Raw genomic sequence first — 19,304 nt, 5'->3', positions numbered from 1 at the left:
GTGGTGCTTTTGTGTCAAATTGGCTGCTGTTAGAATTGAGCAAACCATCTTGAAGTTTCTAATTAAAAATACTGTGTTCTAGGCCAGTTTGCTGAAAGGGGCCAGTTTACAGATGATGTGAAATAAAAATGACCGCTTTTGAACTGAAAGAAATAGGAGGCAGTCTAATGTCTGAAGAAGGTATATCCTTTTGTAATATTCATGAGAACGTACTGCTTGAATTCAGGCTATACACTTGAAATACCATAAAATCACCATTAACACATGTGGGAGGCGTCTTGAGGCTATCAAGCATTACAAGGAATTCACCATATGTCACATGCAGATAGTTAAAGAAAACAAGTCCATATCTTAGTGTGAAGAGTGTGTAAAAATGAGGAAAATCCAGATATTGAATTAAATCTGCAAAAGACAATCTCATTATCAAAATGAACACAACCCTGCCATGAGTTCATAAAGCGGTTGGGCAAGAACAGTAAAGTTTGAGAAACAGATCCAGCAGGTTTCTGCAGTGACCTCCGCGAAAGAGCAATTGCATGTGAGAGCAATTGGCCCAAGCACTGTCAGGTGTAGAAGAGCATTCCTATTAACTGTGCACCTGTAAGACTCTGCGGTGCAAACAAGCATATCCAGTAGCAAGGTTTAACCCCTCATTACCATTTTTCTGGCTTCTGTGTTAGTTCGCATTTTAAACCAAGGCAACTGGCAAGATGTTCTTGTGTCAACAAGTTTCTAGTCACAAGCTAAGCATCCACTAACTTGAGTGTCACCTTTGTGTGCTTTTAAGCAAGACTTTGTCCAATTTGCCCATTTGGATCCTTTTCTCTTAATGAATTGCAGCTGGGTTCAGTTAACTGATATACTATCAGCCGCACTGTAAATTTCACTTTTTGCGCAGGGCAGAGACCATGGGGAGATTTGTAGGACCATAAAATTAGCTATTTATAGAACTTCTTCTAAGTGGAGCCATTTAGGAGAGGGAACCAACTGGATTGTATTCTACTTAAAACCTTAGTTTAGCACATTGGAAGCTCCATTGATGTCCATAGTTGTAGACAGGATTTAAGAATGGTTGTTGCTTTACTGCTTCACTCCTGTTTAGGTACAGTATAGTCGCATAATGTGATAGTATTGAGGGACAGCCACATAAAAAATCGTAAATCTATCTTGCAGCATCGAAAAGCATTTACTCCAATATTTTAGAGATGCCAGATGACCACGTCTGCCATTCATAAACTTTACGGGAATCAAATTAACAATGGTTTGTTTGGGCTTTGAAGTCACAATTTAAATAGAACTTCGCTGAGGGATGATTGAATCCAGGCACTGCTGGTCAGGCCCTTTAAATACAAGGGGCTGTGCACACGTGTTTCTAATCCGCCTCTTCTGACTGCTGAACTGTCGCTTTGTTCTCCTTCCCTTATTTGTAATATATTATTAGTAGATGGCTAATCCATTTTTTTGCAGTGGAGCCAAAGCACATAGAGTCTGTTAACTATTAAATCTTCTCCTTGCTTGATTTTTTAATTTAATCGACCAATATAATCATTGATGTCTGGAGAGACAGCTGTAAATAGGACCTCTGTAGTGATGTGTTTATGTGAAGACATCTCCTGGTCCAACTCCAAACTAAATTATTTGCTTAATATTTTAGAATTTGAGACTGTAATGCTTAATTTGTAAATTGTGTTTAAGAATGCATTGGATTTTTTCCACCTAGACAGATGACCACTAACAGATGTACTTAATGAGTAAGTTATAAATCTTCTTTCAAGAATAAATTATTTTACAGCACATTTACTCTAACAAGCTGTGAGTGGATTACCCGTTTATACCTCAACATACTGAATGTTATCAGATGGCACAAACATGATAGTCACATTCACTTTATGATTTATTTTTGTGTATGTTGTGTGAACTTCCTTATTTAATTAGATTTCTCCATCTCCCTTTCTTCTGTGCAGTACAAAGCTGATTAAACTAACTAGATAATTGTCTACAATTTAAAGAGACAGAGCCCCTCTGTTACTACTTGAGAGGTAGATAATGTTACTCTGGTAAGAGGATACAGGAGGTGATTTAATGAAGAAGATTTGAAAAGCTTGCTCTGAAGAAGTATAGGGTTTATAAAAGAATTAAGAATGCGAAGTTCTAAAGTTGCTCCATCACTGCTGTTTCTTCTCTGAACACTGGCTGCTATATGTTTCCAGTTTGTGATAAACATTTAATGATACTTTAGGTTTTAATTGCATTACTTCTCTGTGCAAACTTTATGTTTATTTTAACATACTAACATACTGTATCACATTTAGTCACTATTTAGTCATGGTCACATTTTAACAGTAATTTCTTATTGAAATTGAAATTTTTGTAAATGGCAGTACAGTACAAATACATTAGGTCTTATATACTGTAGTTACTCTACTGGCACAATATCGCCCATTAATATTTAAGGTGTTTCATAGATTTCAGGAACTAAAATCTTCTATGACTCCTTAAGGTAATTTTACATTTAAGATACAGTGCAGTCCATAAGTATTTGGACAGTGACACAATTTTTTATGTTTTGCCTCTGTACTCCAGCACATTGGATTTGAAATAAAACAATGACTATGAAATTAAAGTGCAGAATGTCAGTTTAATTCAAGGGTATTTATGTCTATATTGGGTGAACCATATAGGAATCACAGCCTGTTTTGGCTGCTGGCCCTGGTTGGGCACTTTTCTTCCCGTTTCACCAATGCAAATGGTAGGGCACATTCTACAAGAGAAATAAGAGAAATGGTGTCTTTTTTAGGAGATCCTGAAATGGGCGGTATGGCCATGTGTGTGTCGTTGGATATTTAGTTCTATACTGCAATAGGGCTCATGGACTGAGTCAGTTACATAAGTGATGTCACACCCCTCTAAAATCTGGACTGTGGTAGAAGATACAGTCTTTTGCCATGGCGGAGTTATCTACTGTCTAGGGAGTGGCGCTGTGCAGGCTTAAAGCCCAAGAGTGACCAATACTGAATCCCAGAAGAGGCAGGAAGAGCTGCACCTGAAGCATTTGCAGAGGATACAGTGGGGCTCTATTGCAACAGAAAGTGCCTGACATGGACCTCAGATGTGGACAGTTAAGCAAACTCTAGCCAAGAAGGGTTTGTTTATTAGGTGGTCAGGTAGAAGATGGGTGAGTCTGTAGAAAAGCTCCAGATGAAGGGTTGCTCTGTAAAATGGAGAGGTTGTGGTTGATGATCTGGGGAACAGAGAGTGCAAGTGGAAGGCAGTTCTATGTGTGGGGACTCCTTGTGGGTTTGGTGTTCAAGGGCTCTTTTTTTTTATTCAGGTGAGGGCTCCCTTCATGCCGTGTGAAGAGTACTGTATAACCTCAATGAAGACTGCATTTTGATGATGTTGGTTTGATAGTCAGTCTTATGTCTGTATAAATGACAAAACAGCTGAGGAACTGTGTAAAAGGAAGAGTTTGTAGAAGGTTTGGGATTAAAAGAGCTGGAAAGAAGATACTGTATGTGTGTGTATGTTTTCAGTTCCATTGCATTAATAGAAACGAAAGAGTGGTTAATTCACCTTAACAGTGAATTTAAGAAATATACATACATGTCATTTCACTCTTTTAATTTGCCATCATGCATGCTCAGATGACCCGAAAACCTTTATTAAAGCTTAAAATTTACCAGTTGTATTTAATTAATTTCATTCTCCAGGTGCAGTCTTTTTTGCGATTGCAATGTTCAAAACTTAAAAACCTAGTGAAATTGTTTTACTTGGCTTGTACGTGCTTATAATGTAGTGAATCTGCAACTCTTTTAGTTGTTATAATCTCGTCTTGTGTGTCTCTTATTCAACTGTCCTCCTTGGCTGTGTCATCAGGATTTTGGCAGTTGGAATTTTAAGGAGGCCTATACCATGATCCAAATCACTTACATGTGATTGGAAAATCCCGGCTTCAATCCTATTGACACTAATGTGTTCCTTGTAACAACTAACAAAACAAATTAACTTGTCAATATATCTTCAGTCATTGTATAAAATATGTATATTTGCACTTTTGCGCATTTGTATACTAATTATTACCTTTCAGATCAGATTTTGTTTTTTACAAATGATTGTTTACAACAGAGCAATTAAAGTACTCTCAGTATATACTGTACACTACTGCTGTGCATTGTCCTGGATTGAGGATTGGATGTGAGGAAAAAGGCTAAGATCTAGCGGAAGAGTCATACAGTACCAACTATTTGTAGTTAGGAAGAGAAAGCAACTGTCCAAATCATGGCAATGCTTTTGTAATTAAATGCCTGTGTAGATGTCAACATCCACTTGTGTGATCATGGGAAAATTTGCAATAATAGAATAGTTTAAATTAGTAGTTTATTGGTCATTACATGCATTTATCCTTTTTTGTTCTTATTGTTGTTGTGACTGGAATCCCTTTAAAAGCAATATGACATTCTGCCTGGTTTAGATGTCACCACCTTTTCAGTGGGCATTGCAAACAATTAAACTTTAATTTAAGAAAAGTAAGAAAAGGTGTCTTCTATCTGTGAGTCCTTATAGCTGGTGTGCAGCAGAGAATCATAGATGGGCTGTCGAAAAGAAGCTCTTATTCTCTGCCCCCAAAGAGCAGTCCATACCGCTTTTATTTAATATTCCTGTGCGATGAGCAAGTTACTCAATGCATTGCCCATTCAGCAAAAGATGTTTTCAAAGGAAACACAGGAGACGTCTGGCATCGTGAACAGAAGAAGTGGGGATTTTCTCACAGACTGAGGCAGATGAATTTAATTATGCATGCGCTGGATGGAGGACAGCCACATTGTTTTATCAGAATCAAACAGCTAACTTCCATCTCCCAGTCTAGAACATTTTATGTTTGCCAAAGGGAGTTATGCTATTAAAGTGTGTTATTGCCACTCTGCAAGACACTTTCATCTGGACCAGAAGGGAGGATGCAGCATTTAATTACTGGTGCTGTCTTGTTTGCATAGTTATTTCATTGAACACAAGTGGATCCAAGAATTTTGTTGGATTTTTCCCAACATCTCAAGGCGGTAGGGAAAGAACAATAAAAGCTGTTTGTTCAAAGACTGGGTATATCTATATGAGAATAATTTGTCCATAAGAAAATATTTGCTCAGAAAATAAATGTTAAGTAAGGATTTTCCAATATAAACAAAATTTTAATAATAATAAATTCTGAAAATGATGCATTTTAATGCCATTTATTTGAGCAATTTATAGTAATGCAGCAATGTTTAAAATAGCCCGGTTTTGTAACCTTGAAGCCATTCCAAACTCTGTGTTCAAAAAATGAATTTTAAGTTTTAAAGTTAAGTCTTTTGTTTAAATATTGGGATTTAAGATGCATTTATTAATCTTTCCCAGGGAGATAAAAATAGTGATTCTGTGTCCCTGGTGATTTTGACGTGGGATTTTTTTATAGTCCTTTCAAAGGAGGTTGGAGAAGTGCCTAAGTAGCCTTGGGAAATTTTGTACTGTACATCCAATTTTTTTTACTAAAGATCTGTCCAAACATTTTTCTCTAATTCGGCATCAGTATTCACTAGTCTACAAATCCTTTAATTAGCATTGTCATTTCTTTTCTGTTTGAAAATTAAATCAGACAATGCTTTGTTAGGTGGTTTCTAAATCACTTTTTTAAAAATTATTTAAGTAATATACTACGGAACCACTGTCATATTCAATGAAGAATGATGGAAGAATTTGTAGGTTTATTATTGAGCATGATGGTGGGGTTTTATGTGTTTGTGTGTTAAATGTTGAGCAAGCCTTTAAAGAACTACAGACTTCTAATCATGCTTTCTGTGTTACTATGTGAATTGAGCTCTTTGTGAATGGAGTTTTGGAGGTTCCTCATTAGAGCAAATTTGTTTGTCACAGATTTTTAATTACACTGTACTTTACTGCCTTGTGCATGGCTACCCTGATTGCTGTTGGTGAAGAGTTATCCTGTGTAGTTGATTCACAGTGGCAGACATGATATTGTTGACTAATGCACGCCAGACCTGAGACCCTGGACATTGACATACTTGCCCTCAGCATCACTTTTTGGCATCTTCCCTTTTGTCTTGTAGCAGTCATGTCATTTTGCTTCATCCATCATTGGTAAACATTTTCCCTGGTTTTTATGACCCCAAACAGCGTAAAGTAACACATAAACATTGCCACAATCACATCCTAACGTGCAAGTAATCAAGATGGGTTTTTCATGTTTTGCCAATTGTCTGGCAATTAAGTGAATGTAGTGATTTTTACATTTTGAATTGATCATTTACTTCTGGGGAAATATTGGAAACATTAGACAAGATACAGAACATGTCAAGCTCTCTGACCGTTTCTTCAGTGATTTCATTAAGTAGTAATCACCATTGGAACCCAGCAGGGCTGGACCTGGTCTGTACTGGGGTAGAAGGGTTTGAAGGAAAACCAGGCTGCTGCTACAAGTGTTGCTGGTAGACCAGTAGGTGGCATGCTTCCCCTGGGACCGAAAGTTCCTAAACCAGTTCCCCAGTGTGCTGAATGGCCTGCATGTGATACAGGAGGTGCCATGCTCTAGATATGATGTTAAACCAAGATTCTGACTACTTGTTTACCAAAGAGCCCACAGTATTGTTGGAAAGAGTAAGGGTGTAACCCCAGTTTCCTGGCTAAAATCTGTTCCTGGCCTGCATAAAAACACCTTTAGAAATTTTGTCTTAATTCAATAGGAGAAGTTCTAGTCTATTGCCTTAGTGTGGCTGCTGGCAGAGACTGGCCGCCCCATTTCAGGATGAAAGTGGAGGAAGTGGGTCCCCTATACATGTTAAATGCTTTGGGATGAAAAATGTTACATAAATTGCTGTTGCTGCTGTTGTTGTGATTCTAAATTAGAATCTAAAAGGAATTTCACTTCGGTATTAACTGATATTCCTCTCAAGTTTCTCTAGCCAGAACTAATTCATTCAGTATTTACTTAGAGTGGTGGAGATTTCCAGTAAAAAGTGGATCATACTGATAAGAATGAAAAGGGGGAATGATGTAAAGTGTGTGGTCAGATTGGAGGAGCTAAATCAAGATGAGAAATATCCACAGCATGCAAGTATACAGGAACAATAATGATGACTAACAGGATATGGAGGTGGATGCTGAGAATGTTTTCGGGAAAAGTGCTCTCAATAACTGACTCTGGTTTAATTGGATGAAAGTTTGGGTGATTCAGTGAGATGTGACTAAGAATACAAATTGTTTCCTTTACTTCAGTCCCAAAGAAACTGCTGGAGGACATTGATTCCAAGCGAACAGTCTCTCACAACCCCAGCTTTCCAGAGCATCCCAGATTACACGACCCCAACATTATAGGAGACGGTGTTCTTCCTGATGGGCCAACGTTTGTAACAACTGGTTCCCTGCCAGGTAATTTAATTCTTTATTCCTATTCACGGTTCCTGTTGTGTAAAATATAACATCAGCATTTGAGCTTAAAGGAAAAATACATTTAAGCTGTCAAATTAACAGTACATATATTTGTATTTCAGCAAATGTCAGCTTTGCTTTTGTGATTTACATCAATATTTAGATCAATCTCAGTATATAGAAATCTGCCAATATGATGTTTCACCTATTGCCTTTATTGAGAAAACTGTGTGTTCGTTCATAGTTCTGGAAATGCAATGGTAGGTAGTGTAGAAGTGTGTGATAAATAGCAACAGAAATCTGATTGTGTATCAAAAATGTTCTTTACTTAAATATTTTTAGGTATTTTTAAAACTAGGTGTCTGTAAAATTTTCTTCTTTTCTTAGAAGAACTTGGTACTGTAAGTCCCTCTCATTCACAGGAGAAGTGAGCATATTTGGAAAGATAAAATGAGATGAAGATAATCAAAAGTTTGAAGTGTGTAATGCAGAAATCATTATACTGCCATAGTGGAGAAAAGAAGTATATAAGCACACTTTGCTTAATCCAGCTTGAACCAATTAAGTGAAATAAAACAGAAACAAAAATATGCATAAATATGGAGAAAAGGAAAACTCTTCACATTACTGATAAATGTTATTTTTAACTGCAAAAACAGGAAAATAGTAATCACACAAGACAAAAACCCAACAAAAATATACCAGCAAATGCTTTGTAAATATGTTGAAAATAATTTAATAAAAAGTGGAAATAAAATTAAAATGCTTTCAAGATTTGTAACCAGGACAAAAAGGAGAAAACTTGTGAAATAAAATGGCACTTGACCAAAAGATTAATTAAAGGGGCTTAAATAATTGGAGTTCAAGAAACAGGAATTACAGTGAAAGGAAAATGTGGAAATATGTCTTTGAACCTCTCAAGGCAGTTTGAAAAACAAAACTAACAGATCATGTTTTCAAAAATAGACAAGCAAGTGTTTATTTAAAAATAATGTAGCTCTTTTCTGAAAGAGTTTCACAGAAAGCACAACCATTCTTAAGTGCCACATATAATTAAAGCCACACATGCAACAGGAGTCCTTGCTTGGTATTCTGTTCTGGAAAAACAAGTTTCTAGTTAGTTCTTCATGTGTACCAGTATCAAAAGGAAGGAGAAAAGTCTGAGTCACAACAAGAGAATCTGATAACTGTTTTACAGCAGATACTGTGTTGCATTTAATTTTACTGCTAGCAACTTGTGAAAGGCACACAGGGCAACGGTGCTGTAAGTAGTTTAATATACTGAAAATTGTCATTTATTTTTCTTTGAGATAAAATTATGACTCTTTTACTCAATCTGGAATTCGTAATAGTAAATGCATTGAAGAATATTGTCAATTATATATTATTTATAAATGTATAAACTTTAAATAACTGACAATAATCATACTATAGGACTTAACTTCTAACTGCCAAAATTCTGCAATTTCCCTCACGGGATTAATAAAGTATCTAAAAGCAGTCTGTGCCATCTTTTCTCCCAGTGGAGTTTGGGCTGAGTTTAGTGTTGGATTGGGATACATAACAGAAAAGATAATAAGGGCCTAATTATGTGCGTCTTTTAAAATAGTAATAGCTATTTAAAATTTAAAAGTACTAATAACTGCAGTGTTTGAGCCTGAGGGGTACTTTTTACAAGTAACTCTTTCATTGTGTTTCAATAGTATTTGCGACACAAACATCCTGTGAGGTCTGACAGTGGGCGATTGCCACCCCTCACGCTGAGGTTTAGTTATTTTACAGATTATGTTTCTGAATTAAAACCAAGGCAGCGCTGTGTGTATTCAAAATAACCACCTCCCTTCTCCCACCTCTTTCTAAATGTAAACCGCAGTTAGTGTTTTACTCAAATTCCGTTTGCAGCGCCATGTACAGTATAAGATCACAGGGAAACATAACCATGTCTTGGCACTGAATTTGTGAACATTAAGAATGAGAAGGGAAAAGTTAAAGATTTCACATAAAGATTGAAATGTACTTGTTTCCCTGACCCTGGGGTCAGGAAATTGCCCAAGCACTACACAGATGTATGCTCTTTTTATTTTCTGACACAATTCTGATTATAGAGTGATACAGTAATTCAGGCTCAACACATTTATTAACAAAAGCTAATACAATTTTACAATATACACAATGGTTATAATAAAGCTATTTACAATCAGTGGATTCCACAGTCCTAATTCCTATAGGCCTGTGTAACCCAAAATTCTGCCCGCGTAATCCAAATCCATAACAGTAGCACCTGTGTGTTAATGAAAATGGATTCTATTCAGGAGTGAGTCTTCCTTCCTAAAATACAAATGCTCTTAAGTGCATTGGAACTAATTCAAATATTCTAACAGTGTACCACTTACTGTACATAGAAGAGAATGTTTTTAGACTGAGGATTCCAGAATAGAAGAAATCAGAATTTTCTAAAATAAATAAGACCGTAACCTCTCTTATAATAATGCTTAGGTTTCCTAGCCAGAATCTGGTTCCCATTCTGGTAAGAAAATGGAGCTCTCCCACCATTCTGCTTCCTCCTTTTCATGTCTTATTCTTGTCTGTGCTCCTTCCCTGTATTTATGCTGTGGTCCATTCCTATGAAGGCTGGCTAACTACATCCCTAGGAATGGCTGCTTATTCTTTAATATGGCAGTCCTAATGATTTACTGTGTAGTTAAATAACCAGAATATATGTTTAGGAACACTCTTTGATCATTTGGTGTTACCCAGTGTTTACTTCCCTTTTGCCTACAGACAGCTAGGCAATACCTCCTTACAATACCCTTTTATTCGAGGCCTTCTGAGTGGTTCAGTGTAACTGGGAAATGCAAACATAGCTACATTTTCCATTTCCGTACAAAATAACCATATTTTCCAATTCCATCATTCTCTTTATTATAATTCATCACAATTCATACCAATTTCTGAACATTTAATTCATATTTGGAAAATGCCTAGAATGACAATACAATTGTTCTTTTTCATTGCAATGTGAGTGTAAATATTTTGTTTTGTATTTTAATATTATGGATGTGTATTCCAAGCTACAATTTACTGGGGGTAATGTGCTATAAATATTCACATGTAGTGTTCTTATAATGAAATGGAAGCAGACTAAAGGCTGATGTAATGCAAGTTAAATGTAGTAGTGATTCCAGCTTTGGGATCTCAACATGTAATTCTCATCTGTGTGTCCTACAGAACAGAAGAAGAAGAGAGGAAGGGAGTCTGAAACTTATTCCAAGGAAGAAAAGCCCTTTTTGGATGCTGTAGATGGAGATGACTGGCAGGTCTTGAACCACACAATGGAGTCCAGGTCAATCAACACAGAAATGACGCTCATCACCAATGTACTGGCAGCCTACACTTACATATCAGGTAAAGAACTGGGCACGACCTTTCTATATTAAGAAACATGGCTGCCACTAGCTAAACTAATGTTAATATTTATGTATTTGCATATGGCATAACATGTACTGTATATATGGTAGAATATTGTACAATCTGCAATACAGGAGAATTACACTCCACCACTGAATAAATCTGATTTTGGCATCTAAGACCATTGGCCTTTACCTCTGGTCAAATCATAAAGTAGCTTGGAATTTCATTTTGCAGACAGCATTATGATTACTATGGGACCAAATGGGCTTCAGTTTCACTACAGTGTGCTAATGTGCACTTTAAAGGCATCATCTGATATTCAACAGAATGTTGACACTAAACTGTTATAAGACTGAGTGAGGTTATTCTCATCAACTTTACAAAGTGTATCACTTCAATGGTGTTGATGGTTTTGAAATCAAATCTTTCATGGAAGTTAGAAACCTTTGTTTTACTGTTGATTCTGTGTTATGGTTTGAAGCACATTTGAACATCACAGTGACATTGGTCTTTCACCTGCATAACAGTGCAGGGTTAAGACAATCTTATCTTTTCATCATACATTTAATCAAGGTTAGATTACTGTAACATCTTTCTTATAGTGCTGTATACGGAGATACTAGATAGGCTTCAATATGCCCAGATTCGTCCAGTGCACATGGTAACAATACTTTGCACTAAGACATCCTTTGTAATTTGTGCTGACTCCCAATGATATTTTAGTGTGAACTTGAAAGTTCTTGTGCTCATAAGAAATATTGCATGATTATAGTCCATCTTTTAATCTAGATCTTTGGCAAACTAAGAAGGCCTGAATCAGCAGATCAGGCTCCATACAATGTAACACAACACCTCTGGAACTTATTGTCCATATCCATTAGAGACTGCAGTTGTCAATATTTAAAAAAATATATATGCTTAAAAACTATTTTTTAATGAGTGCTTTTAATATTAATATAAAAGTATATAATTTAAGTTCACTAAATCAGTTTGTTGTGGTTTCCATTTTATTTCCTGTTGTGTATGTTATGTGTGCTATTGTATAGATATGAGTGTCTTTGAAGGAGCTGAAAAAACTGCATAATAATAACAATGATGGCTGGATATGGCTAGTTAATTCCTGGTATACATTGAGCTTACTGCACTTTCTCTTTACAGAAAACCCTGAGCGTGCAGCCTTGTACTTTGTGTCTGGAGTGTGTCTCGGTCTCATCCTCACACTGTGTGCACTCGTGGTGCAGATTTCCTGCCGGACGGACTGTAAAACTACCGTTCCCCAGAAGCGTCAGAAGAAAGTGGAGAGTGACAGTGACAGCAGTGACAGTGACAGTGACTGGGACACCACCTCAGACCTGTCCGCTCGGCGGCATCGCCGCTTCGAGAGGACTTTAAATATGAACGTCTTCACCTCTGCAGAGGAGCTGGAGCGAGCCCAGAGGCTGGAGGAGAGAGAACGGATAATCAGGGAGATCTGGATGAATGGGCAGCCAGATATTCCAGGCACACGCAGCCTGAACCGCTATTACTAGTGATGGGAGGAGCCCCGTGTGTGAAAATGACCTGTTAGATTGTGCTTGGAAATAATAACAATTTGCCAGACCTTGAGGGCATTAAAATGGAGGAGGTCTTCTGCTTTGTGCAGTGAGAATAAGCTATTCATTTAGCATATAAATGTGACTGAAAACAGGACTTTTGGAAACGTAGCACTGTTTCTACAAAGCTTTATATCCATGAACTAAGGGTGACTTAGAAGCACTGACCATTTTTTTTGTTAATAAAGTGTATGTATATAGTATTTCTACCATAATCACTGGACACAATATGGATTGACGTCAACAACAAAATGGAAATGGTGTGTTCTTGGACCATGTGGGCAAATATAGAGTTAGATTTCTCTAAGAATGAAAGCACGAACTCTTGGCTTATAATGGTTTGAAACCATTCTGGTAACATAATGTAAAGTGGAAATTTAATGGAGATGGGATAAAAAAGACTTATGAATCCTCACTTTCTAATAGAAATTGGACTATAAAATTGTGGAATATTTATCAAAGGAACAACTGCATTTCTGATGGTGAAAGTTTGAACCAAAAATGTTTTGAATTCATCTCAACCCTTGTGAAATTGTTTATTTTAATATTTAACTTTTGGAGGTTTTTGTGCTATGAAATATTTTTTTTTTAAATGCAAAGCTTTGACTGGCACCTCAGGGATGAAATCCTAGTATTTGTATAATTTGTATTTTTCCTAAGAATATTATCACATTTCTTGAGATGTGTCAGCATTTTGTAAACAGTTACAAACCTCAAAGAGGTTGACTAATTATATTGTTTTTGAGAAACTGCACAATGTTGTGCCTTAACCTACTAGTTAGACTGTAGATTAATGAAGTAATGGTTTAGAAATAGCGATACTCTTCTAAGGTTTTCCTAATTATGATGTGAGGGGAGCATGCGTAGATAATGAAAGCAAAGCAGTACTTTTTTTAAAATAGCTCTGAAAAACAAGAAACAACGTTTTGTATTTCAGATGGTTTGGTCCCAGGGTTCACTAATTGTCTAATGAGCCAAAAAACACAACAGTAACTCCACATTCTCATACCGGTAAATCTGGTAGTCAACCTCCTTTGGAGCTCAAGATAGTAGCCCAGCTGTGGTCAGTTAAGCGCAGGACTGCAGTTATCCCTGCTGTATAAGGGATATCGTACCATCGGTGTGAGGAAAATAATCAAAAACACCACAAACGCAAAACAAAAACCTGAACTCCTCTTTGGCTACTAACTAGATTTATTTTGTTACATCTCTAATAATGGCTGGACAGCTAAGCTGAATAGCAGCTCAATAGAAACACTTCAAACTCAGAACCCACGAGTACCAGAGCTATCACAGGCCTATTGTCTCACGGTCAGTCAAGGGAAGATCTCTCTCCTGCGCAGGGATCCTAGCTAAGGATCGGCTCTTGTCCTCGGATAGCAGATATTGACTGACATCTGTAAGACTTGGCTTCTTGTTTCTTAAAATGTCACCAGACCAATTGTCTCCTTCCAGTTGGTCAAGTGAGTGAAGACAAAAAATAAAGCTAACGGAGAAATCCAGATAGGTTATTAATGCAACATGTTCTGGGAGCTGTTGCCAGTCTTTAAGGCCAGTAAGGAAAGGCTCGTATCATTTTAGATAACATTTCCCATGAAATTGTATTTACTTAAACACTTGATGTGGATGCCCAATATTTTGCTGGGTGCTGTTGTTATAGTATGTGTATCCAGCAAAAATAGAAAAGTGTTGTTATCCATATTTGACTAAGTTGTTCACCATTTCATCTAGTTTCAACAAATATTCGGCTAGGGTGTGCAATATTCGTGAAAGTCAATTTTAGGTTTCATTTTCTCTCATGTTTAAGTGTACTTGGTTTAGATATTTTTTCTGTAATGTTTCGGATTGACGCTCTAGCCCACCATCAGCTCATTCGATGGAAAATCCATCCATCTGACCCCGAACTGGAGCAACAATTTGGAAACTTCTGGAAGAACAGCTCTTCAAGCCAGTATAGAACACAAGAAGAAACAGAAAGATAATCAGGCAGATTTCTTTCAATAACTATGGGCTTTTTTAATCATTGAAGCAATCCTCTGTGTTTGTTGTTAGAGTATATTATGCATGTTGACATGAAATAATAAGTTTCCTTCTGTTATGGTACAACTTTTCATACAATTTTTAACAGCAATTTATTATAAATGTGTCTGCTTTGCTTTCTTTTTATCTAAATATTTCATGACTCTAGGAAAGTGTACAAAGAATATTGTAGTACTGTAGTACTATAATGGCTTTAATTCACCTTTCTGAATGTTATAGTATATTACAATTAGTTACATAATATTGACCCATGGTAGTCACATGCTTATGCTGTGTTTTATAACATTTGACTACAAAGGTCAGATAAAGTATAAAATGTCACTTGTACAACACTATCAAGGTTACACATAATTGATTTGAACAAATGCTTGTATTTAAATGGAGTGGAATGTATACCAAAGACTGGGTTAATCAGACCAAAAATGAGACCTGTGTTTGAAATAAATGTTTTTTTAAAAAGGAATGTTCTACTTCAATAATTGAAAATTCCAAAGCACTAGAAGGTTATTTGCAGTGTTTTACTGTATGTTTTTTTTTTTTATTTAGATGTACATCGAGGTGTGGTGATACTGTATTTTGAGGGCAATGCAAAAGGCAATAATTAATTAACCCAGAACACTTCAGAGTCCCAAAATACTCTCCCTTCTGATATCCCTCAAGAGTATGAATATACCAAGGATGAGAGTGGATTCAAACCAACATGAGAAAACAAGAAAGGTAACAAAATAGAGGAGGCCATTTGGCCCATCTAGCCCTTTGGTAGTTAGTAGTATGTTCATTTAAGGATCTCATCCGGCTGTTACTGAAAGAAATCAGGGTATTGTCTTCAACAATATGGCAGAGTAGCTTGTTCCATAGTTCCAGAACTATGTGGGTAAAGAAGGGCCTCTTGTTCTTAGTTTTAAATGCAGTTCCATGTCGTTTCTAATTATGACGTCTTGTTTGTGTTTCACTGTTCAAAGTCAACCGTCCGATTTTATCAGTGCCTTGAAAATTTGGATTATAGGATTTTGAATATTATTTATCGTCTTTTCATAGTCTTCTCTTTGCATGACTAAAAAGGTTCAATTTTATTTTAGACTGACAGTGAAGGACATTTCCTTTAAGCCCCAAGAGTATTCTGGTTACTCTTCTCTGAACAGATTCCAGATCAGTAATATTTTTTTCTATAATGAGGCAATCGGAATTGCATACAAATTTACAAGGAATTCAAAGTGTATTATAAAATTTTAACATAATACACCTTGATTTAAATTCTATGCTTTTAACATTCTAACATTTTGTTTGCCTTTTTTAATTGCTTCCCCACATTGCCTAAAAGATGTAAATTGTGTCTACATAAACACTTAAGTCTCTTTCATAAGAAGACTCATCTAGCACATTGTTTCTTATTTTGAAATTAACATTTGTTTTTTTTATGTTTTCACTTGTGTAACTAAATGTCAAACTCAATTTGTATGCCTTATTCATATCCCAATCTTTTTTCATTTGATGCTTGTACATTGTTTCCAAATCCGACTAATCTGCTATCATCGGCAATCTTGACTGGTGTATTAACTATTCCATTGTCTAATGTAGATCATTGACAAACAATAAATTAAGCAGATCAATAGTTATAGTACAGATGCTTGAGGTACTCCAGTAATTACATCACCACAATTTGAGTATTCACCCTTTTTCTGGACCTACAGTACCTTTTCTACATTCATGTTAACTGTTTTTAGGATAATATGTCCATATTGATGATCCTGTAGTTTAGTTTTTTATAGTCATTTCATTGACCTTACATGTAATTGAAGTCTGATTTTTGGTCTAAAATTTCATGGTTCACTTTATCACTCATTTGGTACGACTGTACATTAGCAATTCTCCAGTCCATGGGATCTACCCCTTTCTTGAGCAACAGCTGGAGGAGTTGCATCAATGGCTTCTGAAGAATATTTCACATTTTCATCAGTACAATTTGTAAGATACTAGTGGGCCTTGGGGATTTACTAATCTTGATTGATTCTAGTATTCAAAACACTTCTCCCTCTTCTATGCTAATTCTATCCTATACCGAAATCTGTTATTCCACTGATTGAGCTAGGTATGTTGTTGATTTCTTCCTTAGTGAACGTCTGAGTGAAATACTTAAAATACTTAATACTTAAAATACTTAAAAATCAGACATTTGCTTGATTTTCCTTGTCTAGATTTTCACCATTTTTGTCTATCGTTTTTTTCATGTTGTAGTACTAAAATACATTGATTATTTTAGCTGCCATTCTAATATTATTTTCGAATTCTTTCTTGGCCTTTCAAATATCATTTTCTACCCATACATTCTTTATACTGTTCTTTTTTCTTTTGATCCTGTTGTTTTTTTAAATAATTTTCTAAAGCTCTCTCTTTTTCCTTATATTTTTTCTAGTTGGTTTGTTATAACATTTGGGATACTAGTATTTAGTTTTTCATTAATAATTATAATAATTGCTAACACTTATATACTGTAGCACTTTTTCTGGACACTCCACTCAAAGCACTTTACAGGTAATGGGGACTCCCCTCCACCACCACCAATGTGCAGCATCCACTTGGATGATGCGACGGCAGCCATAGTGCGCCAGAACGCTCACCACACAGCAGCTATCACTGGGGAGGAGAACAGAGTGATTTAAGCCAATTCATAGATGGGGATTATTAGGAGGCCTTGATTGGTAAGGGCCAATGGGAAATTTGGCTAGGATGCCGGGTTACACCCCTACTCCTTTTTAATGACCAGGGGGTCATTTACTCACTTTTGAAATTACTTTGTGCTGTATTTCAAATACAAAAATATTTCAAAAGAATCTCTTTAAAGTGTTGCCATCCACTTTCCACTGATTTATCTATCCTCTCCCATTCTTATTCTCTTAAAACCTGTTTTTTTCCTTCATAGTCTCTTGACTGCTTATTCTCACAGCAGTTTCTGCTGCTGGTATTCATATAGGCCTTTCCCAGTCTGTTTGGGAAGTTAAAGTCCCCCATTAAACTACTTGTTCTTTTGCACCTGAATTTTAAGTTTCATAATACACTTATAATCACAACTTGCATTTGGTCATCTATAGCATACCCATATACTTTTGGAATGCTTCTAATTAGTTGTACCCAAATGGATTCAGAGATTCTTGATTCTTCTGGCTTACTTCTTAAACCTGAAAAGTCTTTTTGGTTAGCAGCATAGCATTACACTTCCCCCGCCTCGTCTTTCCTGTCTCTCTGGAACATAGTTTATGTTACATTCCTCTCCATCAGTTTATCCAGGATTCTGTGATTCCAGTGACATCACAATTTCCTGCTAATGTGGTAGCGTCTATATCATCTCATTTGTTTCTGTCCCAGCCCCATTAAAGAATGTACACTCCAGACTAAACTGTTCTAAAAAGTTGCAAGTGTGCTTGAATCTTGTGCAGTTCACTTGTGTAGTAAAAGCAAACACTGAACACATCTAAATACACTCCCACTTTTCTCGGTGTAAAGCAGTGGGTGTTGTGCATCATAAACAGAGAGTTTCATTACTGTTCAGGTAATTAAACTCCCACGGCACATCTCTGCCTTTTGTAGATTTGAATTAATTGGTAGTGAATAACTGACACATTCTTCTTGGTTTACCTTTCTCATCTCTAAACCTGTTTTTTAAAATGAATTTTGTGATGAAATACTGTTTTGTTTTTCGCTGTATTCATCACATAAAGAACCGGATCATTAACACATGCACCATTGTCCTATTGTTTATGTCATGTATTATTTGTTGTGATGGTCTTTGAATGTTTTACAGTATGTGTGGCTCCACATTTGTCTTCTATTATTTCTGTTTGTCTTCACTGTGGCCCTCTATTTTGAAAAAGGTTATACCCTAAGTGACCCCTACATATATGAAAACCTGCCTGCCTGTCAGAGTGGAACTGGGTTGAGTTTAGAGTATCTAAACATGGCCCTTGTGAGCTGATCAGTCACTATGGTGGAGAACTACTATACTTGTCGGAAGGAAGAAGCTTTGTCTGTGAGCTGTTCCTAATCTGGTGTAGTAGAGTCTTGTTTTGCTTCGGGTCGATGCCTGACTTTTTCATGGAATATTTCCTTTTTTACTTAATTAAATTAATAGTGTTTTTTAACTTTATTTTTGTGAGATACTGTTTATTTTTATGACCTCTTGAGTAAAAATGGGGCATTTCAGTATGTTAATTGTGATATACAGATACTGTATGTACAATCCCATTCTCACATCTTACCCAGAATCAATTTTGAATAGAATCAGCTATGATAGATTTTAAAAATAAATGGCACATAAATCCATTCGCAGCATTATTTAATTTCTGTATGATGCGTAGAGTGATATCTGAGCATCCCATGATGAAAAGAATGACAGAGAGTGAGAGAACACAGAGAGTGAGCATCGAGGCAACATGTGCACACAAAAAGACCAATCTTAGCAACAATGTGATAGACCATTCAAATACAGTATTGCTGACATTGGTTTATATTATTGAGAAATGGGGTGAAGATAAATACATACATATGCAATTATGTGCTGGTTATGATGGTAAGAAAATACGCACAGTGCCTTGTGAAAGTATTCGCCCCCTTCCAATGATATCCCACTGTGTTTAATTATAAATGATGTACAATATATCCATTTGAAGTGACCTTTTTAATAAGCTTAAACTTGAATGCTCCGACTGAGCATTTATAGGTGAATGAAATTAAATGTCAGCAAAACTGCAAAGAAAATCCATAACTGAAATATGTTTGTACACCCCCTTTTCCATGGGAACCCTCAATCAGGTGCACAAAAATACTTTGACAGCTCACTTTGACGAC

General features: G+C 36.2%; 1 protein-coding gene across 1 annotated transcript in view; it reads left to right on the top strand.

Annotated features, from left to right (window-relative positions):
• The window catches only part of eva1aa (eva-1 homolog A, regulator of programmed cell death a), an 84,067-nt gene extending 69,142 nt beyond the window's left edge, over positions 1 to 14,925 (top strand). Inside the window, exons 6-8 of the mRNA XM_088935256.1 lie at positions 7,267 to 7,419; positions 10,648 to 10,824; positions 11,989 to 14,925. Of these exons, the coding sequence (XP_088791382.1) occupies positions 7,267 to 7,419; positions 10,648 to 10,824; positions 11,989 to 12,359 (701 nt within the window). The 3' untranslated portion in view covers positions 12,360 to 14,925. The remainder of the gene's footprint in view (positions 1 to 7,266; positions 7,420 to 10,647; positions 10,825 to 11,988) is intronic.
• The last annotated feature ends 4,379 nt before the right edge of the window (positions 14,926 to 19,304 follow it).

Source organism: Atractosteus spatula, chromosome 2, assembly GCF_055471065.1.
Source record: "Atractosteus spatula isolate fAtrSpa1 chromosome 2, fAtrSpa1.hap1, whole genome shotgun sequence".
NCBI classification, from domain to species: Eukaryota; Metazoa; Chordata; class Actinopteri; order Semionotiformes; family Lepisosteidae; genus Atractosteus; species Atractosteus spatula.
Note: the sequence above shows the minus strand (reverse complement) of the source record. Positions and strands in the feature narration are given on the sequence as shown.